The sequence below is a fragment of the Thermobia domestica genome, chromosome 6 (genome assembly GCF_964235325.1).
Source record: "Thermobia domestica chromosome 6, izTheDome1.hap1.1, whole genome shotgun sequence".
Lineage (NCBI taxonomy): Eukaryota > Metazoa > Arthropoda > Insecta > Zygentoma > Lepismatidae > Thermobia > Thermobia domestica.
Window position 1 is genome coordinate 258733521 of NC_137459.1, and position 18733 is coordinate 258752253.

Sequence of the window (18733 nt, forward strand, 5' to 3'; positions counted from 1 at the left end):
TTGAAGTATTGTTTAGAAGCAATATATATATATATATATATATATATATATATATATATATATATATATATATATATATATATATAGATAGATAGATAGATAGATAGATAGATAGATAGATATACATATATATATATATATATTATTTTTAATAATTTCAGACAAATAATCTCCAACCAGATATTTAGTACATATATAATTATATATATAAGCGCCTCGGGGAAGATAATGCTAAGCGCCACTTCCAGCGAAATTAGGATATGAGGTGGAATGAGTTGGAATCGGGCAACATAATACTATGTAGGTAGTTTAACTTCTCAAATGTACCTTCAGATAGCAATGGAAGGTTGTTTGGTATGTGTCATTGCAGTGCATTGCATGAGAATTTTGAACTTTCTTTTCCAATTTACTCGAAAGTTAGAAAATGTTACAAACCACTATGTTTCCCCGAGCTGATCATATAGGGTGGACCATTTATCTTGATTCACTCTTGTAACTTTTAAACTAATAGATAAAAAACCCCAAAATATTTTACCACGCAAATGTTAACAGTTATATTATACCAGCATAAATTACACGCTGCGCTTTCTTAGCTTAAGAAAAAATAGTAATATATTCCGTCAGTCAGTCATTTTTTACTGTTACTAAATCGCTTTTTGATATCGGTCATTTTCTATTAATTTTGTATATCCTCTTCCCTCCTCATATTGTGAGGCACGGAATCGGAAGTGTCATTGTTCATCTCAGCAATCCTGAAAAATATGAATTCGACACTGATATTGGTCATTTCGACCATTTTTATATATTTCTTCCTTCCCCTCCCGAAGTTGCAGGGCTGAATTTTGATTTGAATGGAATCAGAAGTGTCACTGTTCATCTCAGCGACCCGGAAAACTATGGAATCGACCCTAATACTAGTAATTTTCGATCATTTTTAAATGTCTGTCCCCTCCTCCATCGTTAAGTTACACCGGCAAAGTGATATGATAAAAATCTTCTCAGGTTCAAACTTCATCTAGGTTGAAAATTGATATTTAGGGAGATAAAAAAATTGAAACATTAAATTTTCATTTATAATAATAGAACCCGTATCCTAGTGCTTTTATAAAATTTTCCTTTTAAAGAGGTGGCAAGGAGAGCGTCTTTTTGTATATAAAATTAATGTAACGATGTTTCTTCGCGATGTCCTTCTAGCTGCACCGATTTTGGTTATTTTTGATACATGAGTGTACTTTGGACTACCTTATGTTTTTAGAACACTTTCGGCTAGGGGTGAAGGACGAGGGTTATCACACGTAAAATACGTTTCATAGTCTTCAAAATATCTCCTGGGCTGCTGCTCAGATTTCGATGATTTTGGCACATGAGTGGACACTAGCTTACGTTTTAATACATTTTTCGGCAAGGAGAGGAGAAGCCGTGAGGAGGTGACATTTGAAAATAATAGAAGTTGACTTACATTAATTCCCAATCCAAAGTTGCTGAGATTAAGCCTAAAGCTGAGTTTCTTAAAGTCAAGACATATGTGTCGTTCTCCCGCACTGAAAGAAGGACAAATTTAACCCATTTCTTCAAAATTCTTATACTTCTATTTCAAATGAGTTCTCCCAAACCCACTCCTAAATTGAGTTTTCCATGAGTGAGCTCGTAGTTTGTGGGAAAATGGTTAGAGGTATCATGTCCTTCAGTTGTTACTTTAAAAAATCCCAAATTCAAGATGCCCGCTAAGATTGTCGTTTCCTAAGAGGCTCCCCACCTGTACAAAATAGCTACAGGTTTTACTTTCATATTTCTCATACTCCATTTCAATTTTACTTGATTTTTACAATCCTTTAACCCGCTCTCTTTCTCTGTCTGTCTCATTGTATTTGTAGGAAAAATGTTGGTCAATTAAGGGTATCACAACCCATAGCATAGATTTTTTTCTTAAATAAAGCATTTAAAATTAAGATGACGTATTTCAAAATAGGACTAGGTTTACTTAGTGTTCCACAATGTAAGTGCAGTCTTATTTTGTTTTCTCACATAATTTTGATTTCACGTAAGTTCTCTCAACTTTCGTACTGCCATTATATAGAGCCTATAATCTGTATTGACATCACTCACATACACAGTTGTACAACGTTTCAAGTCAATAGGACACCAGTAAGTAGGTGAAAAAATTCGTGAAATATTTATTTCAGAAAAGTTCGCCAAGGCAACAAATTTCTTATAAGTATTTAATACACTATAATTGCTTTCCTTGATCTAAGTAAATTCACATATTTCTGAAGCACCAAGAGTTGCTACTTACTTTTTCTAAGGCAAATGCAAACACCCACAGTGACACCCACTACTGCAAATAGAGATACAATTATTGGCACAATAATGCCAACATCCATATAAAAGGGCACTTCTTCAGGAGCTACTTTTACTAAGCTTGGATTTACAGTACCTGAAAAGAAAAAAAATATCAGGTAGTTTTACAAATTATTGTATTACACATTTAAATTGTGGAGAAGCAAATTAAGCATCTGTTTTCTTTGGTTTTCCACGTCCTAAACGTATTACAATGCCAGCTTACATTTCAAGATCAATATATATTCTCTCTCTCTCCCTCTCTATCTATCTATCTCTCCCTTCTAATGTACAATCTTGTATAATCTGCGGGAAGGTGTTTTAAAAGATTCCTTTCTATTGCAATGGCTTCGAACCTATATATACTTAAATGAATGAAAATAGGGATGCATATCCACACGTATTTTTTTTTTTTTTTTTCAGAAATATATTATTCAGCGTTGTTACAAAATAATTTTATGATTTTCCCTGAGTTTTCTCTGATTTCCAGTTACCGGATGAACCATTTTCCCTAACCCACGGCATTTTAATAAGAAAAAGGTACACTAATTAAGGATGTCCGAAGAGTTACATAAAGACTTGGTTAATAACAATGGATAAGTAAACATGTAAACTAACCAAAAATTGTTATTTGAGCTATTGAATAAATTTTACAGGACATCTTTAAGTAAATACACATCAATGGAATACATAAAGAATGAAAAAAAAAATTTAAAAAAAAAAACAGAAATTGGTCCAAATTCTTCCCAAAGAGAATCTATAAGATTAGGTTTTTCCGAGAAACTTCAAGATGTTGCTTGAGTAAATTACAAAGAAAATCAGACGGTCTCGTAAAAAATGTAGTGAATAATGAAAAACACAATTAATTTCGTGAGATATTTAAATTCTTCTTTTAATTCCATAAAAATACAATATTCAAATGATTTTTATTTTTTATTTTTGCATATGCAAGTAGCCAAAGATATGATATAATAAATATTTGGGGGAGGAGATATTACGGTTGCCCGTGTCAACCATCTAGGCTCCATCTTCTTTGATCATTTTTTTACAAATTATTAAGTATGTTAAATGTATAAGAATTATACTCTGCAAAATTTAAAATGTAAAAACAAAGATAAATGTTATTAAATACTAGTTATAGCTAAGTAACACTACACGGAAGCTACTAACAACAGGAAATATGTTTATTTACTTATTATTTTAAAATTACAATAATACTTTTCTTACAAATTTAAATTAAAATGAAAAAAGAAAGTGTACAAAATATTAAAACGTTAAATGAATTTAGTAAATAACAGAATTACTTTGATTCTTTTAGACTTGCTTCATATGATTCCTCGGGTTCCTGGGGAATTTGAATTATCGGCTTATCTCAATTAGCAAAATGAAAAGAAAAAGATATTACTAATGAAAATACCTAATTTTTCCTGATTTCCCGTTTAAGATTAAGTACCATTTCCTCTGACTTTTTCATATCATTTTGTTTCCCTGAGTTTTACAGGATTTCCCTGATTTCCAGGTTTGTAAGAACCCTGCTTTTCCTATTAATAATTTTAGTCACATCAAACATATTTCAATTTAAAATTGGTGTAAATAGTGTTATAACTATTAAAAGTAAGGAACATTTTCTTCTTTACTACATTTCAGCAGACACTTACAAAGCATAACATGAAATTTCGAAAGAATAAGCTCGATGATTCTACCATAAAATAATTTAATCTACTTGATTACCAATTGATGATATTAGAGAACACGTGTACACACACATACATATTAGACATGGAAAAGCTAAACAAGTTTTAGGCTAAATAAAATAAGGAAAATTAAAGAAACCAACGCAAAATCCAATGTGAAGCAAACGTGTTGTTGTAGTGCTTATAAATAATATAAAAGTATAGACCTTACGTGCAAAATATAGCTCTGGTCTTAGACATTAGCTCAGTAATTTCTGATATGTTCTGTATAACGCAAAAAACCACACTCTCTCCCGATGTAGAAGTAGATTCACGGAGAATCAACAAAACCAAGAAGAGAATGCGACAGTTAGGAAGGACAGTAGGATTATAGCATTTTGGCAGTGTACAAGTAATCATGCCTAATAATATAGTTTATCACGCGTACGTTGGCTAAGTCGAGGAAAATGCGAGAAGAAATATTTAGATTCATGAACACAAAAGAACAAACCTATACTAACTGACAAATACATCAAACTTTACAAACTCCTCATGTGATTTTCATACTTGCGCACAAATACTAAAAGACGTATCACAGGAATTTACTAGTAGATTTCAAGATTTGGACAACCCTCAATCAGAATTTAAATTTTTCCCCACTCCATTCGCAGTAAATGTTGTTGTTGTATAGTTCCTGCTTTACAGCTATAATTTACCTAGGTATTTATTTACAAATTTGCAAGGAGGTCAAGAACAAGTTTAAAAATAAAAATAACTTGTGTGAGTTAATAAAAAGTATCCCCAACCAAAATTTCTAATACTACCCAAATTAGCAGCTAGAATTTTATGAATGTTTGGATTGTTTTATATATGCGAGCTGCTTTTCACAATAAAGTTAACAAATCTCATCACAGAAACCAAATATCAGACCAAAGTTTATGAACTACACTTCGTTTTGTCCGCAATCTCTCTGTTCAAATACTGAAAGATCAATAAGGTTGAAACGCATCCAGATGGCTCGGGAAACATAATATTTCAAAATATGACAGTATAATTGTTTTGAATATTTTCTCGTCATGTTTATCCATTGTTTCCACATAGAAGCTTTACACTTTTCATTTGCATAAGACAAGTTGTATATTAAGTTATCTGTTTAATGTGAATTATCTTTATTGTTTGCATTAAATACGTTTTGCAAAATTTTGACTTCTATTTACCTAATTCCTAATATACATACTCTTACTGCACTACAGTATTTTTGATTTGTCTGCTATGCAAGTTTTAAATGTAGAATTCACTACAAGAAATTAAAAGTTATATTTGACTGCGAAATCATAAAATGTATAAAAAAAAAAGCGAAATTTTCAATTTTTTACCAAAAAAGACAGCCTTTTTAATGAACAAAAAGCTCCATTCCAAGAAAGTCGGCTTTCTTGCTTTTTTTTCCATAAAACTCGCACATAAGTTAACTCACCTCCAAACGTTGATTGTGTAGAAACCTCGTATTCAGCTGATGTTGAACCAGCCTTGTTAAAGGCAATTACACGAACAATATATTTTGTATCTGGCCATAAACTTCGTATAACAAAACTTTCTTTATTTTGTACATTACTTCCCACTGAAAAAAAAAAAAAAAAAAAAAAAAAAAAAAAAAAAAAAACCATTGAGGTTAAATTGTATGGAAATAGAAACCAAAGAATTACTTTCGAATGATATTATGATTTGCAAAATTTCAAATGAGGCTTACTTTCATTAGAGGAAGAAATAAGTATTACTTTTCCGTTAATCTCTTTTACTTTAATGTATTGAAATCTCGATAGCATGTTTGTACACTTGTATAATGTCTAAACAAATTGTTATCTCAGACATTATTTACGAATAATTTCTTGTGAATTTAGTAAATTATATAGAAAAAGCCCTTAGGGATTAACCTCAATACACTTAAAATACATTTTCAAGTGAATAGAAATTAATCTTGATTTATCCTCTTATAAACGAAGGTACTTGTACAGGAAATAAACTATCATAAATTATTATACAGGGAATAAGCACATATACATTTATACAGACGTTATTAAAGTAAACAAACAAAACGATCGTTCATAGATCAGTATATTATAATTATTTCTGGAATATTACGTTTTCGGTTCAAAGTTCTCTTAAAGTTTCGACGTTTATTATTGTCAGGATGATGCAAAAAGTCTACGTTACTCATATGCAATTAAGCCTTGGTAAAATTCATATTCAGTTCTTCAAATATTCAAGTCAATTAAAATGTGTTCTGGGTTGCTTTCAGTTGCGAATAATATAAATTTATTGGAATATAAACACTTAGTTTGTTACATATATACATATGTATTAACTTGTTCAGCTAATTATTTCATTAAATGAAGATACAAATATACCAACTTAAAGATGGTAGTTAAGCTTAATAATTGAACATACATTAAAAATTGTTACATAGGTCATATTTTTCTGATATATGTTGGTAGAATGTTTTATTATTTGAATATAATTAAATACTTATTTAAACTTTCATGACTGAAAATTCACTCTTAATAAGTGTAATTTTTTGAAGCTTTGATGTAGATGCATACCTTGTAATTGATCACTGAGTTATTAAATTAAACAATTAAACTAAATGTTTAGAAATCCATATATTATAATAAATTTTGAGAGCTTAGTATATTATTTAACCCTGGGGATAAATGTATATAAATTAGCGAAACGATCGTCGAGAATCAATAATAAAATATTCAAGACGTAAAGTTACAAAATGTAATATTTACGCTAAGCATATCGATTACTGAGAAGATATTAAAATTTGCAGTTGTAATTATAAATGTTCAAGCGCAAATCAGAATTTGTGGATGGAAATATTAAAATTTTAAAAATTATATGATACTAGCGAAATTTAGGATATAAAATGCCCTTTAATATAATTTATTTTCTTCAAATTTTCAAAGCAATGTAGTGTTTACATTTTTGGAAATCAAAGAGCTCAAGAAGATTCCCTAAGCATTTTTTAAATCACAAGACATTTGGGATTTAAATCTTTTAGGTATTTTCGTGATGTCTTTGGCAACTTAGTTATGCTAAATGACTAGTGTCATCACATTACCTTGACGTAAATTCGTATATGACTAGTTTCTCGGATGACTAAGTTCCAAAATTGTTAAAGTGCTCAACGAATAAGTACATACCTGTAACCCATTCTTCTTGTGATTTCTCTCTGTATTCTATAACAAAAGACATCATTCCGCATCCATTTTCTTCCCATTTATTCAAAAAAAGCGTTATACTTGTAGTATTAATTTCGATAAAATCCTTCTGACTTGGTTTCCCTGGACTTGATCCTTCAGTTCTGGCTATTACTGTAGTACTAGGTTTACTATTGCCTACTTTATTGTAAACAGTTAAATAGAGGTGATACTGGCTACCACAGTTCAAATGCTCTAAATTCCACGACAAGATGTTCCGCGGGAGGACCCTTTCTTCCCATTCCCCAGCTTCATGCTTGTAATTGAGAAGAAATCCACGAATAGGACTTCCACCATTGTCTCCTTTCCTCCACCTCAGCTGAAGCGATGTTGTTGTAGAAGATGTCACATTAAGATATGGAGGATCTGGGGGAACTGAAATACGAGAAAATAATATAAACATTACAATATATTACTGAAGCTAGCGTTAGCAAAGTTTTATTCGACCTGATTAGCATTCGTCTGTCTGTGCGTCTGTCCATTTGTCCGCCTGTTCCACGATAGCTTTAGTAAAATTTTCCCGATTTTAACCATACTTGATATTTCTTCTTTCAACACACATAACTAATCCTCGAGATTAGCAATTCTAACTAGCACGCATAACTAACTATTCTTCATCGAGGTAAGGAATCGATGAAGAATAAGTAAGTCAAAGGGGATAAAATAAATCCCATGTTGCAAGCTTTTTTTATATTGAAAAAATCCATTTTTCAGGATAATCTACGCAAAAATTATTCTATTTCGACGAAACATATTGTACAGTTTTTTAAAGAGTATTTTGATGATCCACACAACTTTGAATTAAAATCTGCCAATAATGAAAGGGATGAATATACCCTCCCCTCCTTCAATTTAAGAACCCTGAAGCAAGATAGTTCTATTTTAATAGTATGCCGAATATTCTTTTCTCACAATCATCCCCTCAATCCCAATCATGGATGTACCTAAGATCATGGAAGAACAAAGGATAATTTTAGAAAAAGTTCCACGATAACTTTCTTTAAAAAATGTTCGATTTTCTTAGAATATATGAACATTTTCCTTCAGATTTTACTGCAGTCCTCAGTGTTTAAGATCAAAAGCTGTCAGGAGTAGGCTGTGAATTTATATCCCTTATGTAGAGTGAACAACTCCTTTCAATTAAAAAGAAATGTTCCACGGTAACTACCGCAAAAAATAAATTTTAATGCAATAAGACACATATTTTTCAACACTTCACAATCATTTCCATTACTTTGGTTTAAAATCAATCGACAATGGAAGAGTGAAATCGACCCCCCTTCCCCTTTGATGTAAGAAATATGTCATGTTTCTGGATATTTCAGTTTCTTCCTTTAGCTAATATTGCGAAACGTATTTGAGAAAGAAAATATCTCAATGTTTATTTTGCTTTGCTCAATAGAAAGTTTAGTTAATCACGTTTTCTTTTCTTTAATTTTAAAGAAAAAACCTTTACACTTTAAAAATAGTTTTACTGTTCATTTTTCTTTCAGTTACCTTTCCCCTTGATTGTCTTTCACGCTTGTCAGAAGTTCTCCAGTATAAAAACTGCTCATCCATTGGCTCTGTTTTTTTTAAAGGCTCATTACGTTGTGATTTATGTTATAGACTCCAAACCGTGAACACTCATTGAAAAAATTGAAAGTCAACATCTATATGACGTAGTATGATGTATGGAAATGCTTGCGAGTAACAACCATACACAAAATATAGAAGCCTACAAGAACAAATATGTATTACAAAGAAATCACTAAGAAAACAACACAGTGTAAGTTTCGTACTGTTCTTTTGGTTACTTTCGTAATAAGAAAAACAAAGTTAATTCACCAACAGTATAAGAAAAATATTTAAATGAACTTCAAAATATCATGAACATGTCTATGATCAACTACAGAATATAGTGGATGTTTTATTTAGTTTAAAAACTCCTAGCAATCTACTTAATTTTGAAAGAAAGAAAAAAAAGCTTTGTTTTGTCATCCATAAATGCTTATATCAAAGAAAGGCTCATCTAACGCATGAAACCTCTTGTATATAGTTCTCAGTAGTCTTTGAATTAAAGGAAGATTGTCAAGTTTCTTGAACAAGGTTTGTCCAAGGAAAGTAAAAAAACGCCGAAATTATAACATTTAGCTGAAGGTAGATTAGACAAAGAAAATAAGGCAATATGAATGAAAAACGAAATTTCAAATCTTGTTTTTCTCAGCAAACAATCCAACAATTACTTCCATTTTATACATACAAAAATGTACAAACGTATCAGAACTATAACAATAATATGAAAATAATTTAAAGGGGGATCATTATGAAAGCAAGAGACAAGGTGAATTCTTAAACTGATAGTGATCATGATCGTAAGTACAAGATTATTGGAAATATGAAGAAAAATATATTAAGGGAAAAGTAGAAATAAAGGTACACAAAGAAACTCGAAACTAGACTAATTTTCAGAGGGTACGCAAGTAAAGAAGAGCTATATATCGTTAAAAACATACATAGTGACAACAAGCACAGAAACAGCATGGATTGTATTTTAGGTAGAGATGTCGATAGACTGTTTTAGAAATCCTTACTCTCGGAAGAGAACAAAATCTGAAATCAAGAAAGATTCAATCTTTGATTTATATAACGAAGAAGTGGGTATATGAAATCTTATGGTATATATTAGACATTTCAATACAAAAAGTGGCAACCTATTGTTAGGGTCAACATATTTATTCTCATTTGATCAAAATGATCAGAATTAAGAAATACAAGTTAATTTGTAGTTTCTTAACATTTGTCCCTATCAGTTTACCATGTGACAAGGGTTTTACCCTAGTTAAAACTGGAATAAGAAATTGAACTTTTTTATTTTATTTTATTTTTGATAGTAAAATTCAATTTAAAATAGAATTAATACATATATATCAAAGTCTAATTAATAGTTGGTGAACTTAGTACAGAGCTCCAATGCTTTTAGTTAAGTCTCTGCAAACTAAGTTCCCGGTGACACCACTAATTTAGGCGACACTTGCAGAGATGGTCAAGGAAAGTTAATAAATTACAAATATTGTAATTTAAAGTTATTTTTAAGCTCTAGATATTAAAACATAGGTTACAAATTGAATAGGTTAGTGTAGATACAACCTATTTACTAATCTATAAAGTACAAGGCTCAGAGCGAGAGAGAGAGAGAGCAGATTGGTTGTCAGTTGTATAAAAGAAAATAAATAAATTATAAATCATTAAGAAATTTAGAATTTATTCTATAATATGACGAAACGTATGGAATAAGAAGTTCCAGAGTCATTAATACCAGATTCAGAAATTTAGAAGGGTATCTGAATAAGGAAAATTATTTCAAACCAATGGAACATTCCGGTAAAAACACTACCATGAACAGCAAAAATATGTGACAAAGATCTCAAAATTCCGTGAAAACTGTATCCAAGAAATTTTATTAAAACAAAGGAAGAATATTATTGAATTTAATGACATAGAATGAGATGATAAGCTAAGAAGAGTATTTAAACGAAAAAAAAATACATTAAAACAAATTACGTAGTCTAAAACAAGACTATCATTATTACCTCCTATTGTTTTATTTGATTAAGCGATCTGATGGACAGAAAGTGTTGGGAAGCAAAATAGTCAATAAAAACCAACAAAAAGATATTATAAAGAAGCTGATTCGTAGATAATATAACATGAAGAGTTTAATATAAAAGTTAAGAGGAAATATGCTGTGTTGTATACACCGTCTGTTCGGTGGGGAAAGTGATTCAGGAGAGATGAAAGACAAAGATTGTGGACTGGTAGGATACAATACCGTTTATTCAGAGCAGACATTTCGTGAGTCAATACATGCGTTGAAGTGAGTATAGAACTTGATGAAGCAGTCTTGATACATCTGTTTTGGAATTGCCTCGAAAATCGTGGTCGAAGTTTTTGGGATGCTTATTGTGGTGTCGAAACGCTTTCGTTTTAACATCAATTTCAGTTTCAGAAATAACCAGAAGCCGCATGCAGCCAAATCTGGATAACATGGAGGTGATCGAGCTCTACAATTCCTTTCTGACAAAAAAAAAAAAAAAAAAAAAAAAAAGTCATCCTCTGTGCACGAGTGTTTGTCGTGCAACAGAGATCATGAGCCTTGTTGCCGATATTCAGGTCGAACTCTATTAATCCTGGCCAATAGATGTTGGAAAACACTCACGTAATACTTGGCGTCCACAGTGTGCCTCTCTGGAGTGAATTCCTTCTGGATGATGCCTTTGGAATACTTGTAACCCTTGTGTTATGAGCTCTGACGTTTTTGTGAGTGGTTCGTACTGGAAGAACCAAGTTTCATCACCTGTCACAATGGTTGACATGAATCCTTAATCCACATTACCTTCTTGTTTCATGTCTCTACAGTGCTTTTATTCGTCACTGTGTGTGGCACAAACCGCGCATGGAATTTTCATTTGTCCAAATTTTCGGTTATAATGAGATACTAGGTGAACTTCGGAATTTCAGTAAGATCCTCAATGATCCTTGCAAATAGACGACCATTTTTGCCACTGTTTGGAAGTTTTTGTCACTTCACACAGTCACTCCTGATCCTGGTCGTGGATTGTCTTCAATCTCTCCCGATCAACATGTAAACTTGTATATCACTTAAATACGCTCTTATGGCTCAACGTATCACTACCGCAAACACACTGAATCATTTGAAACATCTCTGTTGCATTTTTAGTCAATTTGAATCAGAATTTCATGTTGCCACCTTGCTCCATTGCTCCATTTCCTACCGACGTTCAGCAGGTACTGCCAGTCACAAGATCCATATGATCGACCGTCGCTGCTAGACATGCTTTGCAACTTTGATGGAAAATGTGTTACTAAGTAGTACATATACTTCTTCATAAATGGCACTAGTGGTTCGTGACAAAAAAAAAGTCCCTTTCATACTGAACAGACTGTGTATAAAATCCAGCAAGTACAACGAAAAATTTTGAATTATTGACTCAGAGTAAGAATTTTTTGATAAAATGTCTAGAAGACTTGAAATACTTATTTAATCACATTCGGAAAGCGACGGTTTACAAATTTCTCTTTCAGTTAAAATTGAAAAGACATGTGAAATGGTTACATTTACAGTTTTTAAAAAGAGAAATTTAGAACTTGCCTAGGAACTAATAGTTGAAGTAGCCTATAACTAACTGAATTTTTAAGTTTCAGGATACAAACGCGGACGTTAAATGTTCCCTTATTATTATTAGACTTTCAAACTATGCTAAGAATAAGTGTCGGAAGACTTATAAAACAATTGTTTCCGTCCTTCTATCTATCTGTCGACAGGTATTAGAGCAAATACTGTAAGAGATATGGAGGAGCGATTTTTTGCAAACGATTCAGAATCTGAAGCCAACATATCATGACTACCCACAACACTCTACAAAAGCCGGAAGTGGTTCAAATCAGGGGTAAAAGTGCGGGGGAACGCGAGGGGGACACCGTCCCCCGACCTCGCAAAAATATGTACGGCATCCCCTCAGTTCCTAAAAGCTATAATGGGCAAAGATAGACAGAGGGTCGGCGTGACGTCATGCCGCTACCTACCGTCCCCCTACATTTCCAGACCCACTTTTACCCCTGGTTCAAATATACTATTACCTTCGGTTTCGATATTGATTTATATTGATTTATACAGAGCTAAAACGGCAGAAGATGTAGAGATGCTATTTTTTGCTATAGATTCAGCGTCCCAAGAGTAGCTTCATTTTCTCCGGTAACCCTCTATCAAAGGCGAAGAGTTTCCCGTTTCAACGTTTATCGCCATAGAACAAAAACGGTAACATATAACAAGAAGTGTTTTTTTTTTATCGATTCAATGTCAAGAGAAAACATGTCATTAACTCCAACAATACTCTACCAGAACCGGAAGTGGTTGAAAATTACTGGTACTTCCGGTTTCAATACTAATTTCCATAGAACAAGAAAAGGATATCGGGAAGCGATATTTTGCAATCGATTCAGTGTCCCCAAAATAGATTTCATCTCCCCTGTTAACCCTGTATTGAAACCGGAACAGATAGAAATCAACAGTTTCCGGTTTCAACATTGGTCGTCATAGAACAGAAACGTTAATGGATAGAGAGAAATGGATTTGGAATCGATTCAGTGTCTCAAGAGAACACCACCACAGCCACAAAATCTAACATAACTGGAAATGGTTGAAATTTACTAATAATTCCGGTTTCAATACTTATTTTTATAAAGAAAATACTAGGAGACAGCGAATAATGGCTTTTAGATATGGCTTCAGCGTCTGAGGATCAGGTACTATCTGATTGTATTTCTCTATTGGTGGGCACTGTGGCTCGGTGGTAGAGTGCTTACCTCTGGTGCGTGGGGTCCCTGGTTCGATCTCCAGCCAAATAAGTTTGTAGTGAAGAACATCGTGTCCGTAGGTTTCCTCGGGATACTCCGTTTCCTCCCAGATTCTTATTCCACTAATTCTTCCATCATTATTCACTTCCCTTAATCATCTGTCCCATTTAGCCTAACGGGACGTACATACAGTACAGTCAATACAGTAGGACGTTAAACTGAAACATTTAATTTCATTGTTTATTCCTCTACTGCAACCAGTACTTATAGATGTACTACTTCAAATTTGAATATTGAATTCACATAATATGGAAGTCTACTGTAATTTCACACTGTGGAACGAAACTCACTATTCTTCTTGTTCTTGTTCTTCTTCTTCTTCTTCTTCTTCTTATTATTATTATTATTATTATTATTATTATTATTATTATTATTATTATTATTATTATTATTATTATTATTATTATTATATCAACAAAACTCAACAGAGTGAAACACATACAGTATTGTAGAAAGATTTCCAATCAAAAATTAAGGAGATACTTAGAACTCAGCTTACCAATACTAACAAAGTTAAAGCCATCAACACTTTTGCAGTACACCCCATTATACCTTAATTTTGGTTAATCTGAGACTGAATTAGTTAATTTAACACTAATGATCAGGACTCTAACGACAGAATTCAGAATGAAGCACCCAAAAGCCGCAACAGAGTGAATAACACTTCCCACAGAAGAAAGTGGCATTGGTATCACAGATATACCAAAACTTCACCACGAACAGATTGAAGACCTTCGCCAATATTTCACCAACATAAAAGAAATAAATCTGTTTATATGTAATATGCAATGCAGACACAAAAGCTTCACCACTCCATCTATCTATGACTGAGTTCACCATAAACATTGAATCAGACAAAAAGAAAAAAAAAACAGCAATTGGAAATCAAAAGAACTCCACAGAATCTTTAAGCATCATTTAGAAGACATTAACACATATAAACGACAATCAACTGCCTGCCTCAAGAAAACTGAACTCTTTTCTCAAACAGTAGTGTTTATGATGGCCATCCAGAACCGAGTTATACTAACCTGATACTACTGTAAATACATACTGCAAAAAGTACCAGGTGAAAAATGCAGTAATTGCAGAGACACATCAGAAACTATCGAACACATCACAGGTTCATGCCGTATAATAGCTCCCATAGGCTATCAAAAAAGACAGCAATGTTGCAAAAAGCATTGACCAGTTTTTGGCACATAACATGGAATAGATTACCGCTACCAAGCCGTACTACAAACACCATTCAAGTCGAGTGCTTGAAAACAACGAATACAAACTCTACTGGGATCGACAAACAAGAAAGGATGTCATTGTACCTACAAGCAGACCCGACATCACTGTTATCAATAAAATTGACCAAGAAGTAACCCTCATAGACGTAGCAGTACTATTAACTCATAACTTACGTACAACATTCAATACCAAAATAAGCAAATATAAAGACCTGGCAAACGAAATCAAGAAGCTATTGAAATGTCAGAAAGTTACAGTAAGACAAATCATTACCGCAGCCACTGCAATTGTCCCTGAAAGTACTGTGACACATCTTGAACAGATAAACACAAAACATCTTCTAACAAACCTACAAAAATCAATAATACTAGACACCTGTCATATGATCAGGAAGTTCTTTGAAGAAGAACTCTTCAAATAATTTGCACTTGCCACAGACGGGTGTCAGATTATTAAGCTGAAACCGGTTTAAACCGAGATACAGCAATAATAATAATAATAATAATAATAATAATAATAATAATAATAATAATAATAATAATAATAATAATAATAATAATAATAATAATAATAATAACAACTTTTCATAAAGACTTTCTGTAGTTTTAGTCACTCCTTCAAAATTGTCTTTTCTCTGATACACAATCTGGAACGAGAGTTTGGTCTCATTACAGATTTTTCTTAAAGTAAATGTTACTTAAGACAAGGAAAATTGAACAATGTTGATTGGATAAAAGAGATTCAAGTAGAATTATTCTAGAAGGGATAAAATAATTGCTACCTTCACTCACAATACTATAATATATATTTAAATTACTTTGTACCTGGAACTCGCAAGGTGTGTGTAATCCTATCAGATCCGTAATTATTTGTTACTGTGCATGTATAATTTCCACTGTCTTTCCGTTGAACATCTTCTATGTATAGAGAACCATCTGACTGCATGAAAAACCTGTCGCTCGAGGGAACACTTCCATCTTGTTTTGTCCACAGATGCTCTGGTCTTGGCATTCCAACAGAAAGACATGGCAATTGAGCTCTGCTATGTCGCAAGACTGTAAGCACTTGTCCAAATGAAATTATAGCAGCTATCACTGAAAATGAAAGAAAATTACACTAAACTAAGTAACATGTAACGATAAGTGATGTAGAAATCCTTTTACTTCAAACAATATTTTTACTTCTAAAATGTAACATTCTTTCTTTCAAATTATTTCTTTGTTAGAGTGAAAAACATTCTATGGGAATAGTAAACTGTAAAATAAAATAATAATTTTGGAGCTTCTGAGTAATCGAATGGTTAATGAGCATGGCTTTGGTATCAAGGTTCTATATTCAACCCCCACTGTAATAAGAGAATTATTGGTATTGATCGAGCATCGTGAGGCAGGTAGAAAGTTGTTCTAATGAAGAGGTAGCGAACTTGAAAGGTAGAAAGCCATAAATAATGATGGCAAGGGCCGAGGTTCTACCATGCATAATGCAACGAAACATGTACCTTTTGATCGCTAACAATACTTAGTATGTAGTAGCAACAGGAAGTTTTTTTTAATAAGTTTACGTGGCTAGGATGATTTGAACACACACACACACACATACGTGTTTTCATTCTCAAGTTGCCCGATTTTACAATTTAACTTGAAAATATTACCAAGTGGATAAATACTATGTTACACGAAAGAGTGCAGGAAATTCTAACGTTTCTTCAAGTATATGCTCTCCAAAATTTGTTTGAGGACAGGGAGATGAAGATACCCCGAGCATAAGGCACTGTGTCGAACTCTGGCAGGATACTTGAAAGAAGGTGTTTTATTACCACTTTCATGTTCCAAGTCATTACTGAGGATGAGAGTTGAGTCTATAACCACGACCCAAGGGACCAAGATCCAGGTTCTTCAAAACCGAAGAAAGAGAAGTAGGTCAGGACTAAGTAGAACAATATCCTCGTTATATTCAACATTTGGTGACATTGAACTCTTCCCGAAGTATCAGGCGTAAGCGTCCAGCTTTACTGCTTTTGAAATCTGAGGAAGGATAATCAGTTGAAAGGATCTGAACTGTGGTGCGAGGACAATCGGATGCTCTATGACGACAATGCAACCATTCATAAAGCGTGTGGAGTAGTTACGTTTCTCACTTGCAACATCATGAAGGCATTTTCTCACCCACTATATTCGCTACAGTTGACACCTAGGACTTATCCCTCGTCGGGAAGATGAAGCTTAATCTGACGGATACATCAAATACATAGAAAAGAACCATCGCGAATCGTAGAAATAGCTTAATACACTTAAGTAACAGGGCTTTTGTCGAGATTTCTAACGGAAGAAATCAATGTGAGCTATATCGCTCCACAAGGGGACGGGGTCTTTATAGAAGTAGTTTTGCAATTTTTTATAGCGCCAAGTAAATAAACGAAGAGTGGGAAAGTGCGAAAATAATCCGCAAATCGAACCCAGGTCTCCGGCTTACCAAATTGGTGTGCTAGCTAATTAATACACTAGCACTCCGCTCCCTGATCAGTCACACATAATTTATTTTTGAAACCGGCGTTTATAATTTTAAACCACATACTTCTCATATAATAGCAACCAAATTAGCTATTTTCAAAAAATAAAATATTTGTGAAACTTTGTATGTCATTAACGAGGTTTTTGCCTTCGATTGACCACCCTCGGCTTAGTACATTGGCGCTTGGTGCGTGTAAGCTTTGGTTTGATTTCAGACGACATTACAGTGAATAATTGTCTCTCATTATCAACTTTAGCCTATACACAGTGATGTAATGCTAATTTTTTAGGTGGGTATACGCTTCATCCCTTGTCACACACACACACACCTATATATATATATATATATAATACTATTAGGCTTTGCACTATTAAGATTTAAAGTTCAAAGTTCATAAAAAAGTTATGGTGAAATATCCTTGCTTATAGGCAACTCACACTGGCTCTCTGCGCGTATCGGTTACATAACAAGCAGGATATGTATATGAAGTAGCAAGAGAAGTCTGAATGGAAAGTTATGTTTTGGAGAACGGTTACCGAACCACTTAACCTATCAACCAGAGATTAAGAAAAAGATTACCTATAATGTTATAGATTAATATAAAACCTTATTTAGCTCTCTGCGTTAAGTAGATCAGGCTCTAGAAGTGGTTGTACTTGTACGACTGATAATTATAAGAAGAAAAAAATTACTTGGACCAATGTTGTTTGCGCCACCTTGCTCATTCCTTTGGTCCTATCTATCACTGTGACACTTTCAAAAGATGTATTTAATGTACACAGAAATACACATATCTCGTTTGAGTAAAATGTTGAGTACATTTGGAGTAATTTAAGATTAAAATTTTGAATTTTAACATTGTAAATCGGTCGCGAACCACAGCCTACTGACTGCTGTAATAATCAGGGCCATAACCAAGAAGAGATGTTTAGTTGTTGTTCTTTTGCTCGGAAAATGAATTGAGCTCTCTTTTGTCGGATCATAATTGCATTAAAATAGAAAAAGCTTAATTGTGGTTTCATTGCCGCATGACCGTTTTAGAATTGATAGATTGAGTGATCCTCTATCCTAAGTACCAACAGCAATAATGTCGAAATTAGTATCTGTATTGATACTAATATCGGGCTTATTGCTGTTGGTACTTAGGCTACTGTGTCACTCAACTATTCAATTAAAATAATGACAGCTATGTCCCAATGAGCAAATAATGACCTGAAGCGTTAATAGCTAAGTATAAAGAATAGACAAACAATACAATAATACGAAGACAAGCTATTCTCATGAACTACCACACCT

The 18733-nt window shown here is 33.0% G+C and overlaps 1 protein-coding gene across 4 annotated transcripts in view; it reads right to left on the bottom strand.

Annotated features, from left to right (window-relative positions):
* The window catches only part of LOC145688485 (cell adhesion molecule Dscam2-like), a gene marked incomplete at its 5' end in the record, with an annotated part of 1010929 nt that overhangs the window by 18211 nt on the left and 973985 nt on the right, over positions 1–18733 (bottom strand). For all 4 annotated transcript variants that reach the window (XM_081762790.1, XM_081762793.1, XM_081762792.1 and 1 more), the window contains 4 exon segments: positions 2294–2434; positions 5485–5628; positions 7214–7645; positions 15751–16020. In XM_081762790.1, the coding sequence (XP_081618916.1) occupies positions 2294–2434; positions 5485–5628; positions 7214–7645; positions 15751–16020 (987 nt within the window).